Here is a 7306-nt window from a genome sequence, read left to right as displayed (position 1 = left end):
TTCACCATGTTGACCAGGATGGTCTCGATCTCTTGACCTCGTGATCCACCCGCCTCAGCCTCCCAAAGTGCTGGGATTACAGGCTTGAGCCACCGCGCCCGGCCGTCAAGCCACACTTTTAATTTCTCTTGCAGTAACCTACAGTGGACAAAACCAAATAAATTAGCATAATGGCTTAGGATGAATTCAGAAAGCTGCCATTAAAATTTATCCTTTAAAAAGCAGTTGACTCTGTACTGTGAGCTCCTTAAGTCTTTTATTCACGACACAAGTGTAAGTTTTAGGATATAGATTGGAATCCCAACTATGATTTTGGGCAAGATACTGCATACGTGTAAATTGCTTAGTATAGAGTCTAGCATAGAGGACACATTCGTTCCATTCTAACACATGGCCACAATCCCTTATCCAAAACCACTGGGCCAGACATGTTTAGAAGTTTTGATTTTAAAAAGGTAATGCGGTGCTGAGTGGGATCTAGGTTTTACTGCCAAAGGAGGTATTTAAAAACCTTTTGTTTTCAGACCTTTGGGGATTATTTTAGAATTGGAGACCACAGATACGGACTTACATTTACCAACTTCCCATTACATTGCTAAGAACTGGATTAAGTTCTGTTAAGGAAGGAGAATATTATTTCTAATTCTCACAACCCTACAAGGTGTCATGTCTTGTAATCTCCTTTTTAAAAGAAAGGATGTAATTGTGGAGGCGGAGTTACTGTCTGCTCTCAATGATTCTGTGGATTGCTTCTGCGTCATTACCAGAATCCTCTGATTTTCCTGAGCATACGTATGCACAAAAGTGACACAGGGAAGTCAGTGGTCTGTCTGATTTGATTTATAGTCACGTCGGGTTCACCATTAGGTCAAGTAACCTTTCCATGTGCAGAAAATCCCATCAAAGTAGGTCTATTTTTAAAAACGTGTAGGAACAGCTATGCAGAGCTTAGATCAGTAACATGACAGCATTTTATGATCTTGAAACAGAGTCAGAATTACATTTTATGAAATATCCAACTTAGGCCAGGCATGGTGGCTAACATCTCTAATCCCAGCACTTTGCGAGGCTGAGGTAGGTGGATCACTTGAGGTCAGGAGTTCAAGACCAGCCTGGCCAACATGGTGAAACTAAAAATACAAAAATGGCATGCGCCTGTAATCCCAGATATTCAGGAGGCTGAGGCAGGAGAATAGCCTGAACCTGGGAGGCCGAGATTGCTGTGAGCAGAGATCATGCTACTGTACTCCAGCCTGGGCTACAGAGCTAGACTTTGTCTCAAAAGAAAAAAGAAAAGAAAAAAAGAGAAATATCCAACTTACTGACAAGGAGGATGAGACATTCTCAAGACAAAGATGTCATTTTTCTTTGTAGAATGGTGCTTCCATCTGTGCTGAAGTTTCTGGAATCAGGGATGGTGTGCAAAGTGAATCTACACAGAAATCATTTTAAAAATGATCCGGTTTCAGGGCGTTCTGGAGGCAGAAGGGCAACATAACACTAATGGGCATTAAGTTTGGGTCTAAACAGGCAGGCTTAAGAGTTTTTAAATTTACAAAATATATTTAGCTAAAAGCAATTTCATCACCCAAATTGCAAGCCCCTCTGAGGTAGCTCCACACAGCCCTTCAGTTATGAAGCTGAGATGAGGATGCCTTACATAGTAGACTTTTCATGAGAAGATGTCTTTTCCCAAATGAATATTTCCTTTGTATAGACTCTGGTGATTGATAATTATTTCAATTATGCTGCTATAGCTTGAAAAAACTAGTTTCTCCTCTGCAGCTGCCTTCACAGCTGTTTATTAGTAACAGGTGCCAGGTTGTGTTGTTGTTAACATCATACACTAGAATAACATAACCCTAGCAAATCAACTCTCTCGTAATTCAATGGACTTTTCAGTGTTTTTTTTGTTTTTTTTCGATGGAGTCTTGCTCTCTCTCCAGGCTGGAGTGCAGTGGCGCAATCTTGGCTCACTGCAACCTCTGCCTCCCAGATTCAAGTGATTCTCCTGCCTCAGCCTCCTGAGTAGCCGGGACTACAGGCGAGTGCCACCATACCCAGCTAATTTTTTTGTATTTTAGTAGAGATGGGGTTTCATCATATTGGCCAGGATGGTCTCAATCTCTTGACCTTGTGATCCACCCACCTCGGACTCCCAAAGTGCTGGGATTACAGGCGTGAAGCCACCGCACGTGGCCTCAGCTGTTTAAAAAAATAAATTCCTTTTCATGGAAAGTTGAACGCTATAGATAGATATACATTTTTAAAATTTTACATGCACACCATCTTAATGTAATTCTAGAATTGGTATTCTAAAAAATATTCTAAGCAATGGCAATGTTAGGGTAAATGCATAGTCTCTTTAAAGTGATTACTTATGAGAGGAGTAATATTCAGATAGAGATGGATGGCTGTTTGTTTAAAAAGTAGATCTTAGTCACATTTCAAGAAGACAAGACTGTTCAAAAGAAAATGTTGCCGTTTTTCATTAAGGAGATGAAATGCAGAGAAACAAGAACCCCTATAAACTCATGGGTGAGAGGAAAACTAATAGAATTTCTTAGGGGACAATGTGGCAATCTCTATCAAAATTGAAAAGGTACACACCCTTCAATCTAGCAATTTCACCTACAATATTTTATCCTACAGATATGTTTGTACACATACACTAGACACACATAGAGGGCTGTTCATTGCTGTGTTCATGCTAATGAGAGGATAAAAACAATCTAAATGTCCTTAATAAGGAACTTGTTCAATAAATAATTATATATCATTCTATATAGTCACTAAAAATAATTTGGTAAATCCACATGTACTGCTGTGGAAATTTTTCCAAGACAGTAATTTTAAAAGGCAATGTCCAAATAAATAACAAAATATTTTGTTTAAAGGCAAAGTAGGAATATGCTCTATCTTGTCTTCTGTCACATATATATATATATGTATACAGGCCAAACAATACAATACCATTACTAGAAGCCTGCACAAAAGACTAACAGTGGTTGATCTGGAGATCGGGTGGGTAGAAAATTCACAGTATAACCTTTTGGTTTACTTTTTTTTAAACCATGAACTTGTATTCAATTTATAATACAAAAAAGTTATTCTCTAACAAGCCTATTATTTTTTCTCTAAACACAATGAAGGCTGGAATCCAGATGCCAGATATTCGGAGCATTTTCTGCAGGAAGCTAAATTACTCCACTGGAATGGAAGACATAAACCTTGGGACTTCCCTAGTGTTCACAACGACTTATGGGAAAGCTGGTTTGTTCCTGACCCTGCAGGGATATTTAAACTCAATCACCATAGCTGATATGACTCCACCCTTAAAATATTCCCTGTATAGAATTGTGGAATTGCCCCTTTGTAGCCTACTATAACATTGTTTTTTATGAACATCACCTTTGATCCATATGATCCACAATATAAAAACCAAAAACTACTGTGTGAAAATTGTACCTTGGACCATATAAGCATTATTAACTTTTTTTTTTTGAGATGGAGTTTCGCTCTGTCACCAGGCTGAAGTGCAGTGGCGTGATCTTGGCTCACTGCAACCTCTGCCTCCTGGGTTCAAGCGATTCTCTTGCCTCAGCCTCCCAAGTAGCCAAGACAACAGGCCTGCGCCACCACGCCCAGCTAATTTTTATATTTCTTAAGTTCACCATGTTGGCCAAGATGGTCTTGAACTCTTGACCTTGTGATCCGCATGCCTTGGCCTCCCAAAGTGGTGGGATTAAAGGCGTGAGCCACCCTTTAAGTACATGTGTTAACTATGGAAATCAAGATTATGTGACTGAAAAACATAAAGGCATAGACCCATCTAGATACCAGCCATCAATCTGCTTAATTCTGAATGACAATTATATCCACCAATTTTTAAAACTTCTAAATGTATTTTTCACATGTAGATCTTTTTTAACAGGTTGCCAATCTTTTATAAAACTATTACATTTAAAATTTGGATGTCTGAAAAACAGAATATTCATGATTTTTATGATTTTCATCATGTTACTATTGTTCATGTTAAATATAATAGAAGGTAAACAGACCCCGGGTTTAAAGGGAGAAAGAATATCATTAAGTCTTGCTATAGAAAAAGCCTGTAACTTAAGGATAACAATTCTTAATATCTTTTATTGTAAAAGCCATCAGACTTTCAAATGAGTTTTAAAACTTTCAGTATTATTTAATGAAAAAGTCTCATACTGTCATGTACAGGATATATCAACATTTACTACTCATCTGTCGTGTTATGGAAAAACATCATTATTGTATGCTTGGAAAATTCTCAAACCCATTTCTAATGGATGTCTGTCATAATTTAAAGGGTATTTTCTCCATTCAAATAAAACTATCTATTGTTAAGCTACAATAGTTATATACCAAAGTAATACCTAGTTACATGCTTTACATAGTCCCGTGAAAAAATAATTTAATTGCTCCTAATCCCTGATGCAAGGCACTTCAAAGCACCTGCACAAAACGTCCATGTAAACAGCAGTACAGTACATCATTTAAATAACATAAATGACTTTTACACAGCTTGACCTAGACTTAAGGAAAAATAAAACCCATCATAACCACAGCTAAAAAGCATGTTAAGATTCACAACAAGAATTTCTTTCTCTTATTATAAAGAAAAGAGCAATCATATAACCTCTGGGGGGTAGGAGAGACCTCATAAATATTTTATATTGACAAAACAGCATGCTCCCTGGGTATGTATGAAATCAGAATATTTAGGAGAGACTGAGTGAATGCGAATGGCATTTCTTAGCACCCAGCTTTAATATCTACCAGACCTAGTAGTCTGGATTATTTGTAGCACCACAGAAAACTCAATAGAAAATCACAAAGGTATATATTCAACCTTTCCATGAGGTTCATTTAATTTATAGTAACAAACAGCAATGATGCAGATAAAGAATTTTTGAAATTATTGGCTTATTGGATTTACCTAGCAAGAAAAACTCTATATTACGTATTTTAGTACATCTCATGTACGTAAAGCACCAGTTTAAATGAGATTATCAAATATCTCCAGCATCTTGTTGCTGAGCCTAAAAGTTCATTTCTTATTACTTTCCATGGCACAATCTTAAAGCCAAGGAAGATAAAACTAGAATGTTAATAAATATTAACGGAGAAATTCACTCCCTATCATATTTATGTGTCTCAAGTAAAACACAGATGAGTGGCACAAGGTCTACTGCATTCTCTGGAACGTGCCACCCCAGAGTAGTCACTGGCTACCAGGGATTAACACACAGGACTGAGTAGGTCAAAGCCCGGGCTCTGTCAGGTCAGGGCCGGTTTTTACTACTGAGCAACTCACAAACACCACTGGTAAAGCAGAGGCCTGAGTATGCATACAACTCAGGGAACCCTGAGTTTACCCTTAGTTACCACTAAAAACTAACAAATGAGACTCCACTGAGGCTCAACTTCATATACAAAAATCAACACATTTGCCTGACAGTGGTAATTATTGTTAGCATGCCCTTCTTAGGTATAAAAGGGGTAATGGTATATCTAGGTTTATGCACAGTTAAGAATCAACTATAAATATTCAGACTTGTATTTTAAAATTACAGATCAAAAGTGACTCCCAAAAGAAAATCAATTTCTTCATAAATGAAATATAGTATATAAAAAGCTGGAATGATGATTAATTCAAATACAAAAACTAGATACAAAAACCCTACTTTTTCTTCCAAACTACTTAGGTTCATACGGTTCATACTACCACACAACTGTTCTACATTACAATTACACCACTAGAGAAAAATATGAATAACACAAACACTTCAGTTAGCAAACTGAGGTTCTACTTGTTGACAACTGCATTAAAACTGCAGCATTTAAACAGAGCTGAGAAACACCATTCTTAAGCATGGTTTTCTTCTTCCTGTTCTTGTGTTCCACAGTGATTATTAAAGGAAGGAATCTGGTCTGTAAATGACTGGGTCATCCACTGCCCATTAGGAATGCCACTGAAAGCTGATTCTCCTTGTAACTCCGAACTGTCAACTGCCAGGAAAGAAAACCAAAGTTAGTTTATGCCATTTAGAAATTTTTGCTTTTTTATAAATAGAGACTGGGTCTCACTCTGTCACCCAGGCTGGAATGTAGTGGCATAATCACAGCTCTTTGCCAGCCTCAAACTCCTGGGCTCAAGTGATCCTCCCATCTTAGCCTCTCAAAGCACTGGGATTATAGGTGTGAGCCACCACATCAGCTTATTTAGAATTTTTTTTTCTTTTTGAGACTGCATCTCACTCTGTCACCTAGGATGAAGTGCAGTGGCATGATTTTGGTTCACTGCAGCCTCTGCCTTCCAGGTTTGAGTGATTCCCCTGGCTCAGCCTCCCAAGTAGCTAGGATTACAGGCGCCTACAACCATGCCTAGCTAATTTTGGTATGTTTTAGTAGAGGCAGGGTTTCATCATGTTGGCCAGGCTTGTCTCAAACTCCAGACCTCAAATAATCCACCCACCTTGGCCTCCCAAAAATGCTGGTTACAGGTGTGAATCACCACGCCTGGCCTGGAAGTTTTAAATGATCAAGTAGGAGAGTTTACAGTTTAGTGAAGGAGAATGATTATTAAAATAGTTAAGCAAGCTTCCTGAATACAACTGTAAGTTTCTGTTCTATTTTCAGATACAGGACTCATTTGTTATTAATTCTTATTTGTTATTAAAGAAGAAAATCCAACTAGGGTGGCCTAGAGTTCATGACTGAAAGAAAATGCACTGTAAAAGCCTGTGTAATTCAACGTGAAATATCCATCAAATTTGCACTAATAGTCACTAAATAAAATTTCATATTAGCATTCCCATCCTTCAATAATTTACTGTTCTTCTATTAAAATTCTTCCCCCAATCCTGACAAAACTGTCTTTGAAAGGAACACATGTGTGGAGGGGAACATACCTAGCCCATTTGAAGAGAAGCTGAAAGGTTCACTGTTGCATGGATTTTCTACATAAGCACCACCATACGCTGCCTCATAACCCGGATCATATTTTTCTTCCTTAACAGCCATCTTCTTTGCATCCTCTGTGAGGAGAGTAAAAAGTATTTAAGGATTTAAAACTGATTTTCTACAACAATTCTGAAAATAGCATTATTCAGAAATCATGAACAATTCTTTTTCTTGAATGTTCATATACACTGAGATACATCTCTATTAATATTTTAAACTTATAGCATATACTAAATGAACACATAAGAATTGTAAAAACCTCTTACATTCAATTTTAGGTGGGGTACAATATTTTTTTTTTTTTTTTTTT

General features: G+C 37.4%; 2 protein-coding genes across 6 annotated transcripts in view; one reads left to right on the top strand and one right to left on the bottom strand.

The window, feature by feature from the left end:
- The window catches only part of GLT8D2 (glycosyltransferase 8 domain containing 2), a 70494-nt gene extending 67030 nt beyond the window's left edge, over positions 1–3464 (top strand). For all 4 annotated transcript variants that reach the window (XM_037742824.1, XM_037742823.1, XM_017540378.2 and 1 more), the window contains one exon: positions 3153–3464. In XM_037742824.1, coding sequence (XP_037598752.1) covers positions 3153–3322 — 170 coding nt within the window. In that variant the 3' untranslated portion in view covers positions 3323–3464. The remainder of the gene's footprint in view (positions 1–3152) is intronic.
- A 655-nt stretch (positions 3465–4119) lies between these two features.
- The window catches only part of TDG (thymine DNA glycosylase), a 24293-nt gene continuing 21106 nt past the window's right edge, over positions 4120–7306 (bottom strand). Inside the window, exons 9-10 of one of the 2 annotated variants that reach the window (XM_037742814.1) lie at positions 6945–7070; positions 4120–6042 (exon numbers count right to left, since the gene is read on the bottom strand). In XM_037742814.1, the coding sequence (XP_037598742.1) occupies positions 5900–6042; positions 6945–7070 (269 nt within the window). In that variant the 3' untranslated portion in view covers positions 4120–5899. The remainder of the gene's footprint in view (positions 6043–6944; positions 7071–7306) is intronic. The other variant, XM_017540371.2, reaches the window with a different exon arrangement.

The sequence above is a fragment of the Cebus imitator genome, unplaced genomic scaffold, assembly GCF_001604975.1.
Source record: "Cebus imitator isolate Cc_AM_T3 unplaced genomic scaffold, Cebus_imitator-1.0 Scaffold8, whole genome shotgun sequence".
Taxonomy (NCBI): domain Eukaryota; kingdom Metazoa; phylum Chordata; class Mammalia; order Primates; family Cebidae; genus Cebus; species Cebus imitator.
Note: the sequence above shows the minus strand (reverse complement) of the source record. Positions and strands in the feature narration are given on the sequence as shown.